Source organism: Hyla sarda, chromosome 3 (genome assembly GCF_029499605.1).
Source record: "Hyla sarda isolate aHylSar1 chromosome 3, aHylSar1.hap1, whole genome shotgun sequence".
Lineage (NCBI taxonomy): Eukaryota > Metazoa > Chordata > Amphibia > Anura > Hylidae > Hyla > Hyla sarda.
Window position 1 is genome coordinate 317,964,981 of NC_079191.1, and position 27,097 is coordinate 317,992,077.

Consider the following 27,097-nt stretch of genomic DNA (forward strand, 5'->3'; position numbering starts at 1 on the left):
CCAAAGTCCAAAAAAAGCGTATTTTTGGTCACTTTTTATACCATTAAAAAATGAATAAAAAGTGATCAAAACAAAAATCGTACCGATAAAAAAAAAAAAAATGAGTCCTCATACTGCCCTGTACGTGGAAAAATAAAAAAATTATAGGGGTCAGAAGATGACATTTTAAAGAAGTACGACAAAATCAAACCTATATAAGTAGGGTATTATTTTAACTGTATGGACCTACAGAATAAAGATAAGTTATAATTTTTACTGAAATATGCACTGCATAGAAACAGAAGCCCCCAAAAGTTACAAAATGGCGTTTTTTTTTTTCTGACTTTGTCACACGATTTTTTTTTCCGTTTTGCCATTAATTTTTGGGTAAAATGACTAATGTCACTGCAAAGTAGAATTGGTGATGCAAAAAATAAGCCATAATATGGATTTTTAGGTGGAAAATTGAAAGGGTTATGATTTTTAAAAGGTAAGGAGGAAAAAACGAAAGTGCAAAAACTGAAAAACCCTGAGTCCTTAACACCATGACCCATATACTACTATATAATTACCTGGTTTTATATTACGGTAAACCCTAAATAAACGTATGAGATGTTCCATCCCAAGTTTAGCAGCCGCCCTATTTAATGACAGCCCACATACAAATGACGATTTCCCGCCATTGCTGTGATTTGAACGTTCTAATTTAGCGGGACGACGCACTCTTTGACGTCCCTACGACAGAACCCGCCCCCTCAAACCAAACGAGCCAATCAAACAACACTTCGGAAGACACGCCCCGGTCTTCCGCCGTCACGCAATGCTCTGCGGAGAACTTTTCCCTTACGTCGTGGCGTCGAATACAGGAACCGGAAGAGGCGGAGCTTTCGTTGCAGAGATGGTGGCCGTGATGTTCCCGTGTGTGTAACAGGCCTGCTAGCAGTGTGACATTGGCGTTAGAAACTATATGCGAGGCGGCTGCTGCTAGATAGTCTTAACGGTGAGCGGGAAGCCTGTTGTGCTTCGTTTGTTATGTGTGTTGTGGCCCGGGGAAGCGCAGCTTGTCCTCTCGTGTAGTCCTTGTGCGCTGCCATGCACTGTCAGGCATGAGAGACTCGTCAGACTGCCGGGACCTCTCTTCAGGCCTCCACTATATAGGAAATCCCTCTGTTCTGGCTCCTTCGAGTCTCTGAGCTACACAGACATCCTTCAGTCCTCTGCAGTAACAAACTCCCTAGTGCTGGGTTTCCCAACCAGTGTGCCTTCAGCTGTAGCAAAACTACAACTCCCAGCATGCCCAGACAGCCTTTGGCTGTCCGGCCATGTTGGGAGTTGTAGTTTTGCAACAGCTGGAGGCACGCTGGTTGGGAAACCCAGCACTAGGGAGTTTATTTAAGAACATAAAGTGCCAAAGTAATCCAGATTTAATCACTAATATATATATATATATATATATATTGCCCCATGTATGTTCCCCATATTGTGGCTCTACCTGTTGCTGAACTGCAACTCCCGTCATGCCCTGAAAAGTAGGGAATCGTTGCCCTAATGCTGCTAATGCATTGGGACATTTGATGTCTTGATCTACTCGCTGCCCCTCCAGCAGGCAGTGTGCACCTTGCCCTGACAGTCACCTATCAGCCAATGCTTCTGTAGTGTAGTAGTGTGATCTTTATTAGGCTAAGTTCACACAGCCGTTGTCCCCGTCTAGATTTTGTCCGTTATTGCCTCCTAAACGGACCATTCTATTAACGGGTGCAAAGTGATGCCATTTAGTGTCATCCGTTTGCATCAGTTAGTATCAGCTGTCTACAGACTCCTGCAGCCGGGGCTACTACTACTCCCATCATGGAACAGACTTCTTTTCATGATGGGAGTAGTAGTTCCCTGGCTGCGGGAGTCTGCAGGCGGCTGGGAGTCTAGATTAGTGCTTGTACTACTACCCCCATCATGGAACAAAGTATGTTCCATGATAGGGGTTGTAGTACAGGGGCTGAGGGATTGAATGCACCGGGTCTCACTTCTGAGACCTAATGTGATCACAGGGGTGTGGAAATAAAAAATAAAAAAAACTACTTGCCCAAGGGACTAAAGCAGAACACAATCTACTTGTCCTGGTAGATAAAATAATTTCGACCAAAATAGTACGATCCCCACCACTAGATCACCAGGGATGGTTATAAGATCCCTTTAGACACTGCTGTCAACTTAGACAGCGGTGATCTAATGGTTTAATAGCGGCCACGGTGATCGCAGCATGCCAGGCTATTAGCGGCCGGAGAGCTGTAGATAGCTCCTTTTACACCAGAGGCAAGCCCCCCCCCATCTGACCCCTATAACTCCAATTTCTCCATATACAGGGATGTATGAGGGTAATCTTATGTGCCGTGATCTGTAGTTTTTATCGGAACCATTTATTGTCAGAACTTTTATTAGGAAAGGGGCTCATTCACATATATACGCACTATTTTTCAGTCTTCATAGGGACTTATACATGGATGCTTTGTCCAACGCTGTGTTAATGGGGGGGGGGGGTCTGCTTCTCCAGTTTGTGTGGTGCATTTTATTTACTCTAATTTATGTGTCAGAAAATGCTGAAAGTTTCATTTAGTTACTAGATAACTACAACTCCCAGCATGCCCTGATACAGCCTATTGTTGTGTGGGTGTTGCAGCATGTTGCACTGTATAGTAGTACAGTTAAGGTTATTGTGTAATCTGCTGGGAGTTGTAGCTTTGGTTCATATCAGCTGCAGAGCCATATGCTGTGTCGGGGAATACTGGGAGTTGCAGTTAGTAACTACAACACCCAGCATGACCTGATGCAGCTGACCCGAACAAAAACTACAACTCCCAGCATGTTACACTTTATAGTTCTACAGTTTAGGTTACGGTGCAACATGCTGGAAGTTGTAGTTTTTGTTCGGGCGTGTTTACGTGCATCCGTGGGGCTCTTGGTCTGCGGGCGAGTATGAAGGGGGCGGGATTCTGGGGGTGCAATTTACTGCGAGTGGCCAGAAGCCACTAAAAATAAATTTAAAAAAATTAGATAGCACAACTGGCGGCAACACTTCTCAGTCCACCCTGTACAAAACATACATACATGCATACACATATCATACATACACATATACTGGCCACTGCCCCCTATATCATACATTACATACGTACGTACGTACTTAGACACAAATACACCCGCTGCTGCTTCCCCCCCCCCCCCCCCCCATCATCCATTATATACATAATATGTACAGACACATCATACATACACCCGCTCCTCCCCCCCCCACATCATACTTTACATACACTCACACCATACACACACCTGCCTCTGCTCACCCCATATCATACACACATCACACATACAGAGACATCATACACACATCATATATACATACACAATACATATGCACACATCATACATACACCTGTCGCTGCCCACCCCAGATCATAAATTACATACACACATCACACATACACATCACACATACACTCACACCATACATATGCACACATCATATATACACCTGCCACTGCCAACCCCACATCAGACACACATCACACAGACACCAGACACACACCATACATATGCACACATCATACATACACCTGCCGCTGATACACCCCTCCTAATCATACATTACATACACACATCACACATACATATACACACATCACACATACATATACACACATCACACATACACTCACACCATACATATGCACACATCATACAAACACCTGCCGCTGCCCACCCCACATCAGACACACATCACACAGACACCGTACACATACATACATCATATATACACATGACACACACACCATACATATGCACACATCATACATACACCTGCCACTGATACACCCCCCCCAATCATACATTACATACATATACAACACCTGAGCCGGTGTGAGGTGAAAACCCCAGCCCGTGCAGTATGTCTCCTCACACACACACACGTCCTCTCCCTTCCCACTGCTCAGTATTTTCCCCCATGCAAACTTGAAACCTCCCCGTGATAAGTGAGGTCCTGTGTAGACAGAGCAGGGGAAGGGGAGGAACCGTGTACGGGGGAGGGGAGGAGCTGTGTACGTCCTCATTCTCCCCCTGTCGTCTTGTATTATGCAGCTCTCCATCCTCCGGGAGGAGGGGGGGGCTTAATCATCTCCGGCAGACGTGTGGTAAAAAAATCAAATCCATGGCTCTGCCCTCGCTCCTCTCCGCTCGTGGGCCGAATTTTTCATGGGTTTGATTTTTTTCACCTCACGCCGGTGTGAGGTGAAAAAATCGGACCGCCCCTCCCCTTTGCTCTCCGAAGTTTGCTGAAGCTAGAGCGGGGAGGAGCAAGTTTGCCGAAGCTACAGCGGGGAGGACCGATGACCGAGCCATAGTTTGATTTTTTTTTTTCCCGCACGTGGAGGGCTCTGAGCAGCGGACCCGGCTACTGAAATCAGCTGGTGGCCGCCGCCCCCTCCATACACCCTGAGCGCCGGTGTGAGGTGCACACTTGCATCCGCTCCTGCGCCTCACACCGGCATTAAAGAAAAATAAGGGGGACGTCGGTCTGTCCCTGCTTGCCCGATACAGGGCTAAATCTATGAAAAATTCACCTGCCCGATGCCCGGAACTACATGTCCCGTGCGTCGGGCGATAGGATTTCCACATCCCTGGATCAGAAGATATTAACCAGGGGAGCGGGTGGCATGGTCCGCAACCCTGCGATGTAGATCGTGTGTGTTTTACATTAATTTTTAAATATCCCGCTGGGATATCTCAGCGGGGTTTTTAAAGTCATTAGCGAGGATTGTAATGTTTCACTACACTGGCAGCCGGGGAAAGATTGCGCTGCGTTTCCCGGCTGCCCTTATGCGCTGCAGGAGGGCAAGATCTATAGGTAGCGCAGCAGTGGGAAAAATACATAGCTAGCGCAATGGGGGGGCAAACATATAGCGCTATATGTATAATGCCCCCCGCTGCTCTAGCTATGTATAATGCCCCCCGCTGCTCTAGCTATGTATAATGCCCCCCCCCCCCACTGCAATTACATATGTCCCCCAGCGAGTGCATACATAAATCCCTTGCAGCGCTATCTGTGTATAGAATACTATCAGCAGCACATCATGCTGCTGGCCGGGAAAGGCAGCGCAATGCTTGCATTGCGCTGCCTTTCCCGGCCAGCAGCATGATGTGCTGCTGATAGTATACTATTCACAGATGCACTACCTATAGATCATTCCCCCCGGAAGCACATCAGGGCAGCCGGGGAACACAGTATAGTGTAGTGCAACATTACAATCCTCGTAATAATGACCTTTAAAAAAAAAAAAACAGGGAGCCCTGAATGGCCCCTCTGTGCCGGCAATTCAGGGCTCCAGGCGGGTTATTTGAAAATGAAAGTAAAACACACACACGATCTACATTGCAGGGTTGCGGACCATGCTACCCACTACCCTGGTTAATAACTTTTGATCGCATGGGGTCTCAGACGTGAGACCCAGTGCGATCAATCCCTTAGCCCATGTACTACAACCCCCATCATGGAACAGACTCTGTTCCATGATGGGGCTAGTAGTATGAGCATTTATCTAGCCTCACCAGACTCCAGCAACCTGGAAACTACTACTCCCATCAAGGAAACAAGTCTGTTCCATGATGGGAGTAGTAGTAGTCCCACAGCGCAGCAAGAGTTTGCTGATTTCACTCCTTCTGATCATGCTCAGAAGTAATAACTGTTGAAAAATGAATATTAAAAACTGTGTGCAAACGGATGACAATATACGCTCATCCGTTTGCCATAGATTTCAATGTTAAATTTTTAATATTAGTTTCCATGCCGTTATTTTTTTGACAGGTGAAAAAATACTGAATGCAACGTTTTTTCCCCGTCAAAAAAACGGAACAGGAAGGAAACGGGTGCAAATGGCTGATAAAGGATTGTAAAAAAAAAAATCCCATTGACATCAATGGGATTATTTTACAGCCGTTTGCAACCTGTTTAAAAAATATATCAAAAAGATTGCAGAACGGGCATAAATTTACGGGGGCAGACGGCTGTGTGAACGAGCCCTTAGTCTGGGTGTCTGCTTTCGTCACTTGTTATGCATCACAATAAAATCACCTATTTTGACTTACTGTATATATTTACACACATTGGGGTGATTTATGAATGAGTCTGTGTGCAGTCACTTCACAGCTTTTTTTATGCTGTGTTTTGGCTTCATTGGCCAAATTTATTAAAACGGCGCAAGACTTTGATAAATTTTGCACAAATGAAAAATCACATTAGAACTTGTTGTAGGATGTCAATTTCTAAGGCAGAGGTGGTATGCATAATTTTTTTTTTTTTTAAACGCTTGCACAATATTTTTGCGCCTTTTTTGAAAAAAGACGCAGTTAAAGGGGTACTCCGGCGCTTAGACATCTTATAAGGTGCCTGATCGCGGGGGTCCCGCCGCTGGGGACCCCCGTGATCTTGCACGCAGCACCCCAGTTAAAATCAGTCCCCGGAGCATGTTCGCTCCAGTCTGATTACCGGCGACGTGTGACGTCACGCCTCCGCCCCCTGTGTGACGTCATGTTCCGCCCCTCAATGCAAGTCTATGGGAGGTGGTGTGACAGAGAGAAAAGAAAAACTCAACTCACTCTGGAGCGTACAGCAGCTGATAAATCATGGGGTGATTTTAGATTTTTTTAAATAAATAATTTGCCAATCGTTTCCCACCGGAGTACAACTTTAATTTTTTATCTGAAATGTATTATCTTTTGTCAAAAATTTGAGCTATGCCTTAAGTGTACCCAAATAATTTTTTTCAATTCTTTACTAAAACTATGGGTTTGTACTATAAAAAAAATAAGGTTTGCCTGATCCTTGCATGTTCCCTGCGCATGGCTGGTTTGGGTGGTGTGGTCTCTTTCCTCACAGACCAGAAGAGCCACTGCTTTTTATTCACTCGTTGTTTTTTTGTTTGTTTTTTGTCCCTTCCAATTATTGCGCCAAAAAAATACACTCCGTGAGATAAAATAGTAAATAACCAATGGAAAACAGCAGAGGACAAAAAAAAGACAGACCGATAACCTACAATCTTAGTAAATGAGGGCAATTGTGTCTCTTGATGCCGCATGTTAAATGTAGCATGGAACTGCATTGTGGAAGAGGCCTTAATGTGAGAATGCACAGGGAAACACAAGAATTATTTTATGTGAAATAAGGGGGTCATCCGCAGCAGTTGCTCACCTTCACCAATTTTAATCTCTGCATTTACAGTACTATGCTACTTTATGGCAGCTGGAATGATTGTGACTTTATGGACAGTATTTTGGTTTACACAGCAAAGCCGAAAAGTGAGCTACAGGAAGTCTATTTTGCATGCTGTGGAAGTTTGTATGAACCTTTAAATGGTGATCAGTGTCATAAAGTGATGGCATGTCACTAGTATGTCATCACCCCATGATCAGTGTGGGACCCCATCATCCGGAGAATAAAGGGGCTGCAGCACTGAATTACTGCTGCACTGAATCTCCGTGCGGACATTCTGCAAACTGCGGGCGTGGAAATTCTGCTTTCTGCACAGTGCAGTTGAATTGTATTGAAATCAATTCTTATGCAAAATCCTGCACGGAAATTCTGCCCTGGGAACGTAGCCTTCTAGTGCATTGGGTTGGCTGTAGTTTTCTGCACAGCTGAGTGACTGGGAACACTGCTATGCAGGGGAAAGTGGTATTAGCATATCCTAGCAATAAGTAGTCACTAAGGTGAAAATACCTCAAAAAGTTGTATTCCATTTTATCTTATTGTCTACACATAACTAAGTGAGTGCAGATGCAGTATTTTGAAAAAGAATATGGCCACTACTGAACAGTGCAATATCTGAATGGTTTGTTAGCAAGCAATAGGAATATTTATGAAAAAAATTAAATATGGTGCAATGGAATGCACAAAATAGAGAGATCTACAAGTGATCTTTTTATACCTAGGCCAGTAACCATGGCAAGGGGGCATCCTCTACAGGAAAGAAGGTTTCTACACCAGCACAGATGGGAATTCTTCACTGTAAGGGCAAGGAGACTGGAACTCTCTGCCACATTATGTTGTGTTGGCTGACTCAGTAAACAAGTTCAAGGGGGTTTGGATTTTTTTCTGTAGGGTTTTTTATTTATTTTAATTTTTTTTACAGTGGAAGCTTTTGGGGCGACATGCAGCTGTATTCGATATGGTGATTTATGGTTGTATATGTCCTGTCTATACTTTCTGTTTGAAATACACAGTTCATGTTTAACCACAGCCTTAGGCTGTTCAAGGTCTGAGTATTTCTTTCTGTATTCCACTCCAAAATTCACTTCCAATTTTTATCAAAAACGTGAATGGGGTTTTTGTAACCCTGTGCACATGAGTCAGGAAAAAATATCTACACAGTTTTTTTTTTTTGTTTTTTTTTTTTTCGTGCCAATGCAAAAAGCAGTATGCCACTAATTCTTGATACTTCCATGTAAAAAAAATTGCAGATCAGCTTCATTAGATGGGTCAAATATCTGATAACCAACCTCTAGTAAATGTTTGACTTGCTATAGGCAAATCCAGTATGTGTGAACATATAGTTACTATTCGTATATTGAAAATGGCTTTTTTTTTTTTTTTTTTTTTTTTTTTTAAAAGGAAAATAAGATGCAAAATCTTGCTGCACAAGTAACTAGCAGTTTGCTGCAATTTCCAGAGACCACAATAGAAGCTCTTCGGGAGGATGAAATTAACTTGGAATCTGTATTGCGTGCAAAATTTACCACAGGTAAGATAACTAGAGATGAGCGAACTTACAGTAAATTTGATTCTTCATGAACTTCTCGGCTCGGCAGTTGATGACTTTATCCTGCATAAATTAGTTAAGCTTTCAGGTGCTCCGGTAGGCTGGAAAAGGTGGATACAGTCCTAGGAGACTCTTTCCTAGGACTGTATCCACCTTTTCCAGCCCACCGGAGCACCGGAAAGCTGAACTAATTTATGCAGGATAAGTCATTAAATGCCAAGAAGTTCGTGACGAATCGAATTTACTGTAAGTTCGCTCACCTCTAAAGAGAACTATAAAAGTTAGAAAGTAAAAAGGGGTCGTCCAGTGAAAGATTACTTATTTCCTACCCACAGGATAGGGAATAAGTGTCCAACCGCTGGTTTCCCCCCATGATCTAAATAGCAACCTATCTGAGAGGAGCGTGTGCTGTAGAAGGCACGAACTCCATTCACGTCTATGGGAACGCCGGAGATACCAAGTACAGCACTCTGGTCTCTGCGCACTCTCAGTGAAATGAATGACGCACTTGTTTTCTGCAGCACTCGCTCGAGCAAGGGTCCCAGCAGTCAGATCCCCTGCAACCAGACACTTATCCTTTATCCTGTTGATAGGGAATAAGGTGTCATTTGCTGGACAACCCATTTATTTTACAAAAAAGCAAAGGTTTCAGTGAAATTGATATATTTATTTTCTCTTTAATATAGGCAGAGCCGGGCTAGCTTGGCTAGCATGTGGACCCCAGCTGGAAGTAACCAACTCTGTAACAAGTGAAAGACTTTCTGCATATTGTTTTAGCACAGTGACTGAAAGACCTCCTACCGTTGTGGCAGTCAAAGAGTTTTCCTGGCAGAAGAAAACAGGGTTACTTGTGGGCCTTGTTGAAGCAGAAGGCAGTATTCTTTGCTTGTATGATATTGGAATTTCGAAAGTAGTTAAAGCAGTTGTGCTACCTGGATCGGTATGTCTTTCAAAACTTTTAATTTGTATAATCGTTTGTCAAAAAGCATTTTTTGCTAAACCAAATTTTTTAATTTTTTTTTAATTTTAGGTAACTGCTATTGAACCCTTAATAAGTGATGGAGGAGCCAGTGCAAGCACTCAGCATTTACACCAGAGTCTAAGATGGTTCTTTGGTGTTGCAGCTGTGGTTACAGATGTCGGACATGTTCTTCTTATTGATTTATGCCTAGATGATATTTCTAGCAATCAAGATGAACTGGAGGCATCAGGTATTTTTTACTTCATAATTAATTTTTTTTTTTTTTTTTTTACAATAATAACAGACTGTGTTAAGTTCCAAGTGTATAAAAGGGATATACCTATCTCAATGTTTATGGTATATCCACTGGATATTCCACAGGGGTATGGAAATTATATTAAAAAAAAAATAAACTTCCCCAAGGGACTAAAACAGGAGCATAATCAATTGGCCCTGGCACACAAAATAATTTCAGCCAAAATAGTATGTAAATAAGGTTTAATAATAGAAACTTAATAAGCAGACCTAAAATACTTTAATGCCCTCAACAAATGCTTTAAAGTTGGAAACTTAAACAGATTTCCAAATGAAAATGGGTTACTTTTACAAAAAACAAAGTATGAGATTTGTTTGGATTTTATATTTTTCCTAGGTGATCTGCAAGGTGCTGAAATCTATTACCCCCAGCCATGTCCCCTTACATATTTTCCCTAGCAATGCCCCTCATATTGCATCCTATTTGCCCCCAGCCATGTCTCCTCACATTGCCCTCATACTGCAGACCCAATAATGAGAAAAAATAAAGAAAAACACCACTCCCCTTTCCATCGTTCCCCCGCGGTTCCTCTTTCTGTGTGAGCAGCGTTATGCAGCTACAATTAGATATAGGGGGGCTCAACTCATGTATACGTTAAATACATCTTAAGTATGGGGGTGCAGCTCCAGTGAAAAAGCATACATGACACCTGGACACAAAAGAAATCACTGGAATGAGCGCACACAACCAATTTGATAATGAAAATACAAAAATTCTTTATTACACATATTCATATAAAAGGAAACATTTAAAAACAATTAAAATAGCCCAAAAAAGAGCATAGCACAACCCTGGGGAAGGGCCATGAACCCCCTCCCACAGGTAAGTGACCCCGTCTATAATAAACACACAGTGCAATGATGACAAATAGTAACACTATGTCCCAATTACCTGTCCTGCTCAAGCATAGAAAAATAAATGTGACAATAAGTAAAGTGCTGAATAATACTTAGGCGAGAGACAGAGATGGACATCCGATATCAGAAAAGGACGGGGTCACTCCAGAGCCCCACGCATTCCGTCGCAAAGCGACTTCCTCAGGGGTGTTGTGCTAAGAGTCTCTCCCTTCACTATAAATACAAGTCATAATTAGGGCAATACCAATATCACACAGTCATTCACGTTTCACGCGCACTGCTTCACGTTTGCGGGGTCACTAGGCATCCACCCCTTATAGACGGGGTCACTTACCTGTGGGAGGGGGTTCATGGCCCTTCCCCAGGGTTGTGCTATGCTCTTTTTTGGACTATTTTAATTGTTTTTAAATGTTTCCCTTTATATGAATTAATGTGTAATAAGGACATTTTTGTATTTTCATTATCAAATTGCTGGTGTGCGCTCATTCCAGTGATTTCTTTAGTGTCCAGCAGCGTTATGCAGAAGCCACACACAGGAAACTCAGTTTGCAGTGACAGCACAGGACCATGTAGCTCTATTCTCTTACTGCAGGAGCTTGCTTTGAACTCTGCGGGATCCCTTGCACCGACCCTGGATGTGCTTGCCTGAATCAGGACTAAATACCTGAAAAGTTCACCTGGTTGCTGCAAACATAAGTAGCTCGGAACCCAAGAATGGGGGAGATATAGCAAAACCTTTGAAACATAGAAACATAGAATGTGTCGGCAGTTAAGAACCATTTGGCCCATCTAGTCTGCCTAATAATCTGAATACTATGAATAGTCCCGGGCCCTATCTTATATGAAGGATAGCCTTATGCTTTGCAGATAAAAAGTTGACCAATTACCCCTAGAAATAAGTGATCTAATTGGTTGCTATGGGTAACTGATTAACTTTTTTTCTCTGCATGATTTTTTATAAATCTCCCCAAATGTTGTTCTAACTTTAACTAATTACTGTAGTATTGGAGGAGGGGGTGGTTGAGACAGTGTATTTAAAGTGCATCTGTCACCTCCACTCTAGGTAGGGATGAACACTCAACAGTGAGGCTATGTTTACACGGTCAAATTTCCTCAATTAATATACTCTGCTATGTGAAAATAGCCTTAGGGCATAAGGAGATGGGTTAAGACCTTTATTTACTGTTGCAGCTGTTTTCGTATCCAGCCAAACAGTCTGAGGCCAGCTTAGTCCCAGTGGCATGCCTTCTCCCTGCCCTGACTCTCACCCGGCGCCCGGGAGGAAGTGTGCTGCTGTGACTCCAGTTAAGCTGGATTTGAAAAAAGTTGCAATATAAATTTGTAAAGTTACCTCCTTGTCTCATCTTCTAAAACCCTAAATGTTGAGGTGTGCAGCTCTCAAATGGAGGTAACAGATGCACTTTAACTTCCATAAAGGTAAGTGGGAGTTAAGGAAACAGTGTAGCACCACAAGCTATATTATTTCTCTCTCGGGAGTTATGCAGCTTTTGCTGTACTGCATGCTGCTTACAATATTAACACTTTTGAAGAAAGTAATAGAATTTAAACCCACTTTTATCATTCAATAAGTTGTTACTGACACTCATTACTTTATTATTTTATAGACCTTGAAGTTATCAGTGGGATTCCAGCAGAAATCCCTAAACTTAGAGAAGCTGCTAACAGAGAGAGACGGCACTTGTGTCTTCAGTTACTGGCCCCATCTGGAACCACGGTAACCACAGTCAACTATATAAGTAGAACCAACCAGCTGGCTGTAGGATTTTCTGATGGGTACCTATCTTTATGGAACATGAAAACTTTAAGACGAGAGTAAGTAATGTGATATGTTTTAATAAAAATTTTTTCTATTTGTGCTTTGTAAATTTTAATAATATCCAGACAAAGATTTTAATCGTAATTGTATCCCAAAAGCGCCTACAGTACATCATCCAAGGATCCTTTATGAAGAAACTGAAGCACTTTAATCTATGTACAGATTTCCCTACTAAAATGTTTTCTCCCATTTCCCCCCAGTGCACATATATATTACATGACCTGAATAAAACACTTAGAAATGTATGAAAACCTGTGTAAAAAGGCCTCTGGAAAATAAGAGAAGCAGTCTGATTGATTACTATGGGCAACTGGATCATTTTTTTTATTCCTTTTTTTTCTTAAATAAATAAAAAAAAGTTTTGCCTTCAATATAATGCTTTTGGATAAAAAAAAATTCACTAAACCCAAACAGTGTAGAATATTTAACTTTTTTGCTTTGGAGTGCAACAAACATCTAGCCAGTGTTTACTGTTGAATTCTTACAGCAGTTAAACAGGCCTAGAGAAAAGGGCTCAGGGTAGCAGTAAAACATAAAAATAAATGTACCTTCCTGCCTTCGTTCAGAACAGACAACTGGGAGCAGTAGAGGTGCACACCCAGTCAATTTTAAGTGAAAAGCTTAGCGCAGGGTTTTCAAACTGGTGGCCCTCCAGATGTTGCAAAACCTCAACTCCCAACTGCTATTAGCTGCAGCAAATGGCTGTCTGGGCATGTACAGGCATACTGGGAGTTGAAGTTTTGCAACATCTGGTGGGCCACCAGTTTGTGACCCCTGGATTAGCAGCATTTTCTAGCAGCTTTTAGCAGCAAGACAGATGATGATTTATGGCAAAATAGTACATTATTTTTCAAATTTTTTACCATTACCCTGGGAACTTTCAAATTTTCATCTGGATAACTTTTAATGAATCGAGTAATTAGAGCTGTATAATAACAGTACAGCTTAGTACAGCTTGAAATTGAGTTTTTTGAAGCATCTATTTTGTCAAAGCAAATATGAGCATGCACTTTTAAATATTGGTTAGCATATTTAGAACAAGGCACAATATAAATATAAATATATAATTTATATATATTTTTATTATTATTTTTTTTTTTTTTTTTTTTATATAGATACCATGTTCAAGTTGAAGGGGGCAGAGTCCCTGTGTACTCAGTCACTTTTCAAGAACCTGAAAATGACCCACGGAACTGCTGCTATCTCTGGGTGGTTCAAACAAGTCAAAGGTAATTATTTTTTTCTCTTAAAGGTACATTTTTGACAAGCCTTTTAAGGGATATTTAACTGCTGCAACTGCCACACATCCATAATATATTTCACATTTCCACACTAGAAAAGACAAATGCATATATTGGCTCAGATTTCTGCATGAAACTAAATGTCTGGTTTTGCCAATAGCAGCCAATGACAGCTCAGGTTTCTTAGAGGACTGGTAAAATGAAAGCTGAGCTGTGATTGGTTGCTTTTGCCAAAACCAGACACCTGGTTTCCGGCAGATAAATAAAATCTGGACCATTGTCTTTATACCTTTCTCCTGGTTGATTTGTCTCCATCTATTTTATATTATAGTGGCAGAGATTTAAGCTTTTACTTGCTGCAACTGGCTTTTGGTGACAGAAAATGCTTACCATCTGGACAAATTATGTATGAGGTAGGTTTTTTTTGTATGGCTTGTGATTTATGTACTAATGTTAAAAGGCACATTCTAGGTCTGTGGTGTCCATAGCAAGTGATCATGTTAATTTCCTATCCTGCCCTGGGGAAAGCTGAATGTCATTTTAAGTTACGTCTTTCTACCTCTAGTTACGTAATTAGTATGGTTGAAAAAAGCCTGTTTATACACAAATACTAGATTCTGGAGTACACAAAGGCTGTGATTTGGCACACTAGGACCTCTAACCTATATTGTTCTTTACACATATTTTTATTTTCTTACAGAACTTTGAATACTGTGAGGAAAGATACAACCTGGATCTTTCAGCTAATGCTTTGTTTTTGAGAGGTCAAACAAACAGCATGAGGTTACTGGGCTGTCAGACCATAGAAAAATTTCGTTCTCATAGTGAAAGAGAAGATGGCCTCCATGATGGTTTGTTTTATTATAAAAAATTATTTTTTCATTTTGTCTTTTATTGGTGTTTACAGGTTTTTAGAGTATGAAGGCTTTTGACATTGAATGGCATGCCTCTCAGTTAATGCACCCCTCTAGCACAGAGATGTCAGATTTTGAAGATCTATGCAAGTTTGGTTTTGGAGGTCCCCCCTGCTTCTATGGCCCAGCACACTTAGTCGCTCTTCTGTGCGCTGGTCCCCTCCTCTTTCCCCTGATTGACAGCCACTAGGCTGAACTGTAATCCCCACCTCTCCCTGTAATCTAGCTACAGGCACCTATAGTAGATAAACAGCTGGGACACCCTTCTAGCCAGCAAGGTTACTTTTCCAAATCGGTCCAGCCATTCTCCTGCTATTGCCACCCGAAGTTCCAGACAGGCAGTGAGGAGATTAGTATAAAAGACTACAGCTCCCATGATGCCTCTGTCCTACTTCCTGCTAGCTCCTGGTCTCCACACTCAGAAAATTATAATAGATGACACCCCAGCTCCCTCCCATTATGCATATCCCCACCTATCTGAATTCCCTCCCTCTCCCCCTGCTTCCCTAGCTCCATTGAAAGATGATCTAGCTATGTAAGCATACACTGCTTACATAGCTAGAATCAGTAGTGCTGGAGCAGCAACCTGTGCCGAACCAAGAAACTCAACTCTGCATAATGGTAAAGAATTCTTTAGAACACTGAATGCTTTGTAGAACAAAGTATGTAATGTTGCTTTAGAATATGTCCCCTTCTCTTAACATCAGTGTTTCCCAACCAGGGTGCCTCCAACTGTTGCAAAACTACAAATCCCACCATGCCTGGATAGCCTTTTGCTTTCCGGGCATGCTGGCAGTTGTAGTTTTCAAACAGCTGGAGGCACCCTGGTTGGGGAAACGCTGCTGGGGTGTGTTTAAATGAGCTCTGGTAAAGTGAAAGCTAAGCTGTGATTGGTTGCTGTGGGAAAATCCCTCCATTTTTTCTCTCACAAAGTTTGATAAATCTGGGCCACAGTGTTTCCAAACCAGGATGCTTCTATCTGTTGCAAAACTGCAACTACCAGCATGCCTGAACAGCAAAAGGCTATCTGGGCATGCTGGCAGTTGTACAACAGGGGGAGGCACCCCGGTGGGGAAACAGTGTATATATAATATACAGTCATAGCCGTAAATGTTGGCACCCCCTGAAATTTTTCTAGAAAAAGTATTTCTCACAGAAAAGCATTGCAGTAACACATGTTTTGCTATACACATGTTTATTCCCTTTGTGTGTATTGGAACTAAACTAAAAAAGGGATGAAAATAAGCAAATTGGACATAATGTCACACCAAACTCCAAAAATGGGCTGGACAAAATGATTGGCTTCCTTTCAAAATTGTGGAAAAATAAGATTGTTTCAAGCATGTGATGCTCCTTTTTAAACTCACCTGGGGCAAGTAACAGGTGTGGGCAATATAAAAATCACACCTGAAAGCAGGTTAAAAGGAGAGAAGTTAATTTAGTCTATGCATTGTGTGTCTGTGTGTGCGCCACACTAAGCATGGACAACGGAAAGAGAAGAGAACTGTCTGAGGCCTTGAGAACCAAAATTGTGGAAAATTGTCAAGAATATCAAGGTTACAAGTCCATCTCCAGAGATCTAGATTTGCCTTTGTCCACAGTGCGCAACATTATTAAGAAGTTTGCAACCCATGGCACTGTAGCTAATATCCCTGGGCGTGGACGGAAGAGAAAAATTGAAAGGTGTCAATGCAGGATAGTCCGGATGGTGGATAAGCAGCCCCAAACAAGTTCCAAAGATGTTCAAGCTGTCCTGCAGGCTCAGGGAGCATTAGTATCAGCGCGAACTATCAGTCGACATTTAAATGAAATTAAACGCTATGTCAGCAGGAAAAAAATTATATAAAAATAAAAAAATAAAAAAAAAGCAAGACTACATTTTGCCAAAATGAACTTGAGTAAGCCAAAATCCTTCTGGGAAAACATCTTGTGGACAGATGAGGCCAAGATAGAGCTTTTTGGTAAAGCACATCATACTGTCAAGGTTGGCTGCAGTTTAGGCCTTAAAATATGCGTGACTGCTGAGTGTCGACACAAGGAATACACACCAGACAAAAAGTTGGTATAAAACTCCTTCTCAGCAGGAAGCTAAGGAGCTGTCCAAAAGAGTTCTGTTTATTATACGGAAGTACAGTGGTTTTTAAATTTGACAAAAAGGGAGGTTAGTTATCACGTCAAAATCATCATGTTATATTTTTGATTGGTTATTGGAGTATTGCGTATTAAGCATTCATTCCTTTCTTGGCCATATGACAATAAACAGGTAAAAACTCCAGGATGTGGACAGGATACACGGACACTCGACAACCGGGTAACAGGATAAAAAGGTTTATTTTCCCATAATGCAACGCGTTTCACAGCACAGCTGCTTCATCAGGCATGGTTGGGTAGGTTCACAGCACACTATATATAGTTCCATTAACCCTTTCAGGATCAAAACACCTGAAGGATTGTACATTTATAACATACTATTACAAAAATAGCAAGTAATAAAAAAATATATAATACAAATGGAACACCATAAAATGTGTGTGTATATATATATATATATATATATATATATATATATATATATATATATGACAACCTCCACACAAAAGGAGAAAACATAAATGTTAAAATTAAATAAAAAATAAAATAAAAATAATACTTTTGAGCTTGAATACATAAGCAATTATCTCGAGAGAATCCGCAACCCAGTCTATAGATAAATATTGTATGGAAAATACTATTTATTTATAAAGTATCGAAGTGCGCATTCGATGCCCACAACTAGAGATGAGCGAACTTACAGTAAATTCGATTCGTCACGAACTTCTCGGCTCGGCAGTTGATGACTTATCCTGCGTAAATTAGTTCAGCCTTCAGGTGTTCTGGTGGGCTGGAAAAGGTGGATACAGTCCTATGAGACTCTTTCCTAGGTCTGTATCCACCTTTTCCAGCACACCGGAGCACCTGAAAGCTGAACTAATTTATGCAGGAAAAGTCATCAACTGCCGTGCCGAGAAGTTCGTGACCAATCGAATTTACTGTAAGTTCGCTCATCTCTAACCACAACGATACAAACTGCACCATGTGAACATGGACAAACCAGATTCCAAGTAAAAGTAAAAAAGATTTACATTTATTTAAGAGCATTATAGGGGAAGGGGGATACTCATTGATTGTAGTGTCGAAGCGCGCATCAAAGATCATCCCAAACCCGCATCGAAACAAACTGCACCATGTAAACATGGACCAAAATTAGCAGGTCCAGCTCCAAGTCTGAACATAATGAAAAGGGGTTGCATTAGTTGAAGAGCATTTGCTCCATTCAATGTAAAAATGTTGAGGCGTGTATTGAATGACATCGATGCACATATCGGCACAAGACGCGCCATGTGAAAAGTGATCTAACCAAATTTAAGGTATTGTAGATAACTCCAACTTATTAAAGTGTATATCCCATAATGAAAGCATAACCATTTGTGTGATATGAATGTACTAGGAAAAAATTTGAGATGAGGGATGGCCACTGATATTTTGAAGTCAAAATGTTTTTAGTATTTTCAATAATTTCATTCAATCCTGCTGGGGCTAAAGAGCCCATTGTAAAAATCCAGAAGGATTCTCTATTAATCTCTGAAACCTATTTCTGGTTTGAGATGAAATCGTTTCAATGATCATAAGTTTTAAAACCTTAAAATTACTGTCATGGTGTAATGTTAGATGTCGAGATATACTGTGCAGCATAAATTTGTGCTGCACATTAAATCTGTGTTTATTCATGCGGGACCGCACGGTTTGTATCGTGTGGCCCACATATTGCAAACTACAAATGCAGGTTAGCAAATATACAGCATATGAGCTGTCACAATTGTAGCAATCCCTCACCTCATATCTCACCATTCTATCTTCATTATAAAAAGTGTCAGAAACAAAATTAATCATCTGACAACAGACATTATTTATGGTTGCAAGGATATGTACCTCTAAGTTTAGTCTCAGGTTTGTCCTTCCCTGGTGTCCAAACTGTTGGTAATGATCTTAATTTACTGGGGGCCATCAGGTCACGTAAATTATTCCATCTGCGGAAAGTTAAACTTGGCTGGGGGGGTAACAATTTTTTGAGGACCGGATCATCCAAAAGGATGCTCCAGTGTTTGTTCAATGTTTTTTGATGTTCTTAATAGCACAATTGTAGTTGGTGATGAAGTTATATTTGAAATTGTTAGCAATTTTTACATTTGGTAAAGTTGGATTATTACCTGTAGTATCAATCTGTTTCGATTGAACTAACGACACATGATTCATTCCTTTAACCCTATTAAAGCTATCGGACAATGCCCATTCTCTTCGGGATGAACTTCGGAAGTACAGTGCTTATCCAGAATTAAAAAAATTAAACAATTTTGTTTTTAACTGTTTAAAAAAATTTGAGTTTGAAACTATTAATAAAAAAGTCCACAAGTTTAATAGGGACAAAAACGATTATGCTTGTGGAAATGGTCCGTAGATGGCCGAAGTTTAATCGCAACCCAAACAACAATAATAATAATCAAAATAACAATATGAATATAAACAAAAACACTAATAACCAATTCAATAAAAACTTTACACCATTCACTCACACAAAAACTCATGCTCAGACTAATTCTGCACATAATCCATCATCCAACACGCAGACAGTCATTGCTGACAAGAATTCCGCTACTTCTGGCTCTTGCTGCGTCCTGCGTTACGCTGTGCGCAATGACGAGTGATGTGCGCGACGTGACGTCACTGTCAGTGCGCACAGTGACAGCTCAGGAGGATGCCACCGGAGCCAGATGTAGAGTGGACCCCGGGCACAGGTAATTATAAAGCCGGGGATGGGGGAGGCAATGGAGACGGGGCGGTGGGGGGTGCGCCGCGGCGCCGCGGTAGAGGGCGCAGAGCGGGTGGCGGTGATAGGACTCAAGACCCCCGGACAGGCAGGGGGAGAGAAGCGGCGGCGATCTATCTATGGCACCGCAAAAGCCACTGCAGTGCATTGATTTAAAGCGCCCGCTTTAAATCAATGATCTGCAGTGGTGTCGCGGGGGGATAAATAGCCGATAACTTATACCGGAATATCGGTATAAGTTATCGGCTATCGGCCATAACCTCCACCGATTATCGGTATCTGCCCTAAAAAAAAAACGATATCGGTCGATCCCTAATTCACGTCACACGTGAAGGACTTTGTCCATCTCTATCTACCCCTGTCATTCACACATCCAACAAACTACACCAGCAACCCCAAGAATTGTCTGACTTATCGGTTATTTCCTCCAATAGTGATTTGAGTTTTGATACTTCACTTTTAACAGTACATGTCAACACTTTAATAGAGAACCAAGCAGAGGACCTTTTGGCCTCTAGAGACACACTATATCAATCTTGTAATGAATCGGTTTAGAAAGATTTTTTAGATCCATGTCCTGCAAGTGTAACTACTGCGACAGGGAGATTCCCCATCTCGAACAGAATAACCAAGTATTTCCCACCTCTAGTGGCGAGTTCCCAAAAAAGAAAACTCGCTACAGAGGATGTAGAGGAGGAAAAAAGAAATACAGAACCAAAAAGAAACCAGTATTAGAGGTTGTGCCACCTTGTGATGGCCCTGCTAGTGTGAGAATTTTTAATTTATCATCCTATACTCTAACAGTTAATGAATCTAAATTATTGAATAAAGGTTTGTCTTTTTGCCCTAGTGCATTACCTGATAGTTTCCAGCTTTTCCTGGATTTAAATAAATTTATACGGAAATTAACTTTGGAACGCCATTTTTCTCTGGTGAATAGGGATACAGAGACTCCGTCTGAGCCAGTTGGAGACTCTGTATCTAATCCACCGGATTTAGCAAGACATGTTAAGGTGACCCCGACTTCATCTTTTTATCCATTGCATCATAGAGGTGCACATGTAGAAACATTTTACTCTCTAGTGTCGAAAGAATTTAATAGTATTCGAGAACAGATTTCTCCATCATATAAAACAGATAATTTGACGTCCCTAGAGAGGACAGCAATTAGGTTGTTACGTAATAACTCTTCTATAATTATCCGATCTGCGGACAAAGGGGTGGCTGTTGCTATTTTTGATTGTACAGACTACATAAAGGAGGCTTTAAGAATTCTGGCAGACACCTGAATATTATGAAAGTTTACCTATGGACCCCTTTCCACTGTATTTTCTGGAATATAAAAATCTAATAAAGGCATCGGACAATCTGCTCTTGACTAAATCAATCATTATGTTCTTCCTACTTTCTATTATCTTCCTAAATTACACAAATCTATCACTGATCCTCCCGGACGTCCTGTCATTTCTGGTGTTGGTTCTCTTACTTGTAATCTGTCTCACTATATTGATTTATTTTTACAATATTATGTTTTACAAATTCCTTCATATCTGAAGGAATCTACCCAATGAATTAGAGAAATTAGCACTTTAGATCTTCCCACTCACTTTTCTTTTCTTACACTAGATGTATGTGCACTATATTCAAACATTACCACATCCATAGGATTAGAAGCTATTGAATCTTTTTTTCAGTTAGATCCGGATCTTTCAGTTATACAATCAAAATTTCTCATTGAAGCTATGTTGTTCATTCTCGAACATAATGTGTTTGATTTTGACAATATTATTTACAGACAAAGGAGGGGCTGTGCGATGGGGACTCGATTCTCCCCCAGCTATGCCAATTTGGTCATGGGGCGCTTTGAGTCCCTAATTATCGCACAGTCCCCCCTTTTCCATTATGTTTTATTTTTTAGGCGGTTCATAGATGATTTATTCTTTATTTGGTCTGGGTTCCCTGAAGAGGCGGAGGAGTTTGTTAGGGAGATTAACTCCAATAATTGGAGTCTAAAATGTACATTACATTTCTCATCTAATAACATAGAATTTTTGGTCTTACACATCAAGAAGACAGAAAATGACCCGATAGTCACTGAAACTTTTTTTTAGGTCAGTAGACGTCAATAGTCTACTGAATTTCAATAGCGCCCATTTTCCAAAATGGATACGCAATGTGCCGTATGGCCAGTGAGAAAAAATTTCACATTGGATATGGATTTTAATAAACAAGCCTCAACCCTACAGCAGCGGTTTTTAAACAGAGGTTACCCCAGGACATTATTGTCTGATGCCTTTAATAGGGTTAAAGGAATGAATCAGGTGTTGTAGTTCAATCGAAACAGATTGATACTACAGGTAATTATCCAACTTTACCAAATGTAAAAATTGCTAACAATTTCAAATATAACTTAATCGCTAGCTACAATTGTGCTACTAAGAACATCAAAAAAACATTGAATAAACACTGGAGCATCCTTTTGGATGATCCGGTCCTCAAAAAATTGTTACCCCCCCCAACCAAGTTTAACTTTCCGCAGATGGAATAATTTACGTGACCTGATGGTCCCCAGTAAATTAAGATCATTACCAACAGTTTGGACACCAGGGAAGGACAAACCTGAGACTAAACTTAGAGGTACATATCCTTGCAACCATAAAAAATGTCTCAGATTAATTTTGTTTGACACTTTTTATAATGAAGATAGAATGGTGAGATATGAGGTGAGGGATTGCTAAAATTGTGATAGCTCATATGCTGTATCTTTGCTAACCTGCATTTGTGGTTTGCAATATGTGGGCCACACGATACAAACCGTGCGGTCCCGCATGAATAAACACAGATTTAATGTGCAGCACAAATTTATGCTGCACAGTATATCTCGACATCTAACATTACACCATGACAGTAATTTTAAGGTTTTAAAACTTATGATCATTGAAATGATTTCATCTCAAACCAGAAATAGGTTTCAGAGATTAATTAATAGAGAATCCTTCTGTATTTTTACATTGGGCTCTTTTTTCCTAGTACATTCATATCACACAAATGGTTATGCTTTCATTATGGGATATACACTTTTTTAATAAGTTGGAGTTATCTACAATACCTTAAATTTGGTTAGATCACTTTTCACATGGTGCGTCTTGTGCCGATATGTGCATCGATGTCATTCAATACACGCCTCAACATTTTTACATTGAATGGAGCAAAATGCTCTTCAACTAATGCAACCCCTTTTCATTATGTTCCGACTTGGATCCGGACCTGCTCATTTTGGTCCATGTTTACATGGAGCAGTTTGTTTCGATGCGGGTTTGGGATGATCTTTGATGCGTGCTTCGACACTACAAATAATGAGTATCCCCCTTCCCCTATAATGCTCTTAAATAAATGTAAATCTTTTTTACTTTTACTTGGAATCGGACCTGTTCAGGTTGGTCCATGTTCACATGGTGCAGTTTGTATTGTTGTGGGCATCGAATGGTGTCGGATGCGCACTTCAATACTTTATAAATAAATAGTATTTTCCATACAATATTTATCTATAGACTGGGTTGCGGATTCTCTCTTGAGATAATTGCTTATGTATTCAAGCTCAAAAGTATTTTTATTATTTTTTTATTTAATTTAAATTTTGACATGTTTTCTCCTTTTACGTGGAGGTTGACATATATACATTTTATGGTGTTCCATTTGTAATATATATATATATATATATATATATATATATATATATATATATATATATATATATATATATATATATATATATATATATATATATATATATATATTATATATATATATATTATATATATTATATTATATATATATTATATATATTATATATATTATATTATATATATATTATATATATTATATATATATATATATATATATATATATATATATATATATATATATATATATATTATATATATTTTTTATTTTTTTTTTATTTTTTTATTTACCGTATATGCCGGCGTATAAGACGACTGGGTGTATAAGACGACCCCCAACTTTTACAGTTAAAATGTAGCGTTTGGGATATACTTGGCGTATAAGACTACCCCTCCTACTGCGATGTACAGAACCTTGTAGTTCCCCCCCCACGTTAGATAGGCAGCATGTTCCCTCACATTAGGTTGGCAGTACAGTTACCCCCACATTAGGTAGGCAGTACAGTTACCCCCACATTAGGTAGGCAGCATGTTCCCCCACATTAGGTTGCAGTTCCCCCACATTAGATTGCCAGCTCCCCAACATTAGGTCGGGAGCTCCCCAACATTAGTAGGCAGCTCCCCCACATTAGTAAGCAGTTCCCCCCACAATAGTAAGCAGTTCCCCCCCATAATAGTAGGCAGCTCCCCCCCATAATAGTAGGCAGCTCCCCCCCATAATAGTGGGCAGCTCCCCCCCATAATAGTGGGCAGCTCCCCCCACATTAGGTTGTCAGCTTCCCCCCCTGGGGACATACAGCGTCAGCCTCCAGCCATATAAAGTCTATGGCTGGAGGCTGTATGTCTGTACTGCCCCCACTGTGATCTGGTCACTGCTCCTCCGGCCCGGGTCACCATCTACTGCTATGGCCTATGGACCATAGCAGGAGGTGCCAGTACCGGGGGGGGCGGTGACCGGAACACTGAAGAAAACGCACCGCCGGTCACTTACCATTCCCTGGCCAACGCGCGTTATCCTGCGATGATCCTGCGGTCCTCCTGCGTCTCTATGGTTGTGCGCACGGGACGTCACTGACGTACAACCATAGAGGCGGAGGACCGGAGGATCATCGCAGGAGAACGCGCGTTGGCCAGGGAATGGTAAGTGACCGGCGGACACAAGGATGTCTGGGATAGGAATACTTATTTTTGTGTCCGGCCCGGCTCCCGTGTGCGGCTGCTGGCGGGGGCCGGCCATAGCATGTAAAAACTAATACTGTCTACTAAAAACCAGGGGGCCTCCAGCTGTTGTGAAACTACAACTCCAAGCATGCCTGGACAGCCTTTGCTGGTGAGGGCATGCTGGGAGTTGTAGTTTCACAACAGCTGGAGGCCCCCTGGTTTTTAGTATCGGTGATTAGTTTTTACATGCTATGGCCGGCCCCCGCCTGCAGCCGCACACAGGAGCCGGGCCGGGCAGATAATCATAGGTATTCCTATGCCGGACCCCAGTACCCGGCGTATAAGATGACCCCCGACTTTTCAGAAGAAAATTCGGGGTTAAAAAGTCGTCTTATATGCCGGGATATACGGTACTTGCTATTTTTGTAATAGTATGTTATAAATGTACAATCCTTCAGGTGTTTTGATCCTGAAAGGGTTAATGGAACTATATATAGTGTGCTGTGAACCTACCCAACCATGCCTGATGAAGCAGCTGTGCTGTGAAACGCGTTGCATTATGGGAAAATAAACCTTTTTATCCTGTTACCTGGTTGTTGAGCGCCCGTGCATCCTGTCCACATCCTGGAGTTTTTTTCCTGTTTGTTGTCACATTTTATTGAGATGAGGAGTGGCTGCCTGACACCTTATTTATATTCTACGCCTTTATCCATTGTTGCACTTGGTGAAGTGTAACCCATTGGGGTAAGAGCAACACTCACCATTAATAATTTCTCTGTGCAACAACGGTATTATACGATGGAGCGCTGTCTCTTTTGTCTCACTTTTTTGGCCATAGTTCACTTATCCTTCTCCTTATTCTACAAGAAAATTTCTGAGATATCTGTCCTTCTGCACAGTCTATATTTCTTCAAATATTTTGTCTCCCAACTTTCAACCTCTTCTTATCTTGCTTCTTCTGGCATCCTCCCAATGTCCTCATCTTAGTTACAAGCAAATAGCAAGCTGATATATAGGATAAGGGTAGGTAACAAATATCTTTCTGCAGCATTAGCAATGGCATATACGTATTAATATATCGATCAGTCATCAGAATCATTTTAATCAATTTCAACAATACTACTGTTTACGGAAAATGAAATGAGGCCTACAAAGAAAAGAACACAGTACCTACAGTGCAATATGGTGGAGGTTCAATGATGTTTTGGGGTTGTTTTGCTGCTGGGTGCCTTGAATGTGTGCAAGGCATCAGGAAATCTGAGGATTACCAACGAATTTTGGGTCTCACTGTACAGCCCAGTGTCAGAAAGCTGGGTTTTTCTGAGATCTTCCAGCAGGACAATGACCCCAACCATAAGTCAAAAAGCACCCAGAAATGGATGGCAACAAAGCACTGGAGAGTTCTGAAGTTGCCAGCAATGAGTCCAGAGAGATCATAAAAATGCTGTTGGGAAAAGGCACCCTTCCAATAAGAGACATGGAGCAGTTTGCAAAGGAAGAGTGGTAAACTCACTTCTGGCAACCAGTGGGGGTACCAGGACCCACTGTAATACTGTGCCCTTGTTTTAAAATATATTGAATATAGAACCAACTGGAAGAACACCAATAAGGCTTAGATGAAAATTAGAATTTAAAACTTAGCTTTTACTAATATTGAAATAATAATTGGGGTACACACTAGCAACATTTGGGGATAGGGGTACAGTTGATGCCCTAACCTACACGTACTAATACATAGAACACTCCTACTTCCTAAGTGTGGAAATGGGGAGAGGGATAGAATGACCTCTCTTGCCAACGCGTTTCACCCCTTGAATCACAGGGCTCATCAGGGATAAGAGGAAACCACAGTAATCATAATAAATCAAGATATGGTGTACCACATAGAGAATACTAAAATGTTGCAAGATAACAGATAGACGTTCAGAGAAATAAAGACTTGTCGGTGACTGTCACAGTCAAAAAGCAAGGTCACATGAGTGCAGGAATAAACAATACTCAATTAAGGCCATATCACAGCATGAATCTCACACATACACAATATCGATAGATATTGTGGAGGCAGGCGTATAGCCTGAAGGCCTGACTTGGAGCTTTAGATGAGCTTCACTGATATGAGCTAATTTAAAACCAACCCCTAGTAGGATAAGGCAAAGGATTAATTTTTCAAAGATATGACCTCACATGTGATTAGAACCTCAGACTCCTAGTGATTAACATGGATGAATGATAATTGTACGGTGGGTCATATGGAACATTCCAGATGACAAGTAAAAGTAACACTCATGACCCCTAAGGAAGGGGGGGTCCCTCTCTGATGGCAGCTCAAATAGACCATGTATGGATAAGTGCCAGAGTTAGGGTCACCTAGCCAGCTGGATCTGTATGATGAGTGTCCCATCAGAGCAGGCTGGTGTTGTCATCAAGTGTTAGTGTGCATCATAAGCCATTTACTTGTCATCTGGAAGGTTCCATATTCC

The 27,097-nt window shown here is 41.0% G+C and overlaps 1 protein-coding gene across 2 annotated transcripts in view; it reads left to right on the top strand.

The window, feature by feature from the left end:
* The first annotated feature begins 826 nt into the window (after positions 1–826).
* The window catches only part of AHCTF1 (AT-hook containing transcription factor 1), a 176,272-nt gene continuing 150,001 nt past the window's right edge, over positions 827–27,097 (top strand). For both annotated transcript variants that reach the window (XM_056567149.1, XM_056567150.1), the window contains exons 1-8: positions 827–979; positions 8,636–8,765; positions 9,470–9,723; positions 9,814–9,994; positions 12,543–12,750; positions 13,870–13,983; positions 14,327–14,408; positions 14,696–14,846. In XM_056567149.1, the coding sequence (XP_056423124.1) occupies positions 8,645–8,765; positions 9,470–9,723; positions 9,814–9,994; positions 12,543–12,750; positions 13,870–13,983; positions 14,327–14,408; positions 14,696–14,846 (1,111 nt within the window). In that variant the 5' untranslated portion in view covers positions 827–979; positions 8,636–8,644. The remainder of the gene's footprint in view (positions 980–8,635; positions 8,766–9,469; positions 9,724–9,813; positions 9,995–12,542; positions 12,751–13,869; positions 13,984–14,326; positions 14,409–14,695; positions 14,847–27,097) is intronic.